At 68.0% G+C, this 200-nt stretch overlaps 1 protein-coding gene across 1 annotated transcript in view; it reads right to left on the reverse strand.

Annotated features, from left to right (window-relative positions):
* EMH_0058540 (uncharacterized protein) overlaps nt 1-39 on the reverse strand; it is a gene marked incomplete at both ends in the record, with an annotated part of 747 nt that extends 708 nt beyond the window's left edge. Inside the window, one exon of the mRNA XM_013497587.1 lies at nt 1-39. Coding sequence (XP_013353041.1) covers nt 1-39 — 39 coding nt within the window.
* Between the last annotated feature and the right edge of the window lie 161 nt (nt 40-200).

Genomic DNA, 200 nt, shown 5'->3' on the forward strand with positions numbered 1-200 from the left:
CTCCTCTTCTCCGTCTCCCAAAGGGGACGAGGCCCCCATCGAGCCTCTTCTGTCTGCTGCAGCGGGAACGGGGGCCCCTGGGGGCCCCGGGGGCCCTGGGGGGCCCCGATGCTCTGGGGGCGAGGAAGGCGCTGCAGGGTATGCCTTTGCTGCTGCTGCGCTTCGCTCTATAGGGGCAGCAGGGGATTTAGAAGGAGACA

This window comes from Eimeria mitis, genomic scaffold, assembly GCF_000499745.2.
Source record: "Eimeria mitis Houghton genomic scaffold, Emh_scaff2777, whole genome shotgun sequence".
Lineage (NCBI taxonomy): Eukaryota > Apicomplexa > Conoidasida > Eucoccidiorida > Eimeriidae > Eimeria > Eimeria mitis.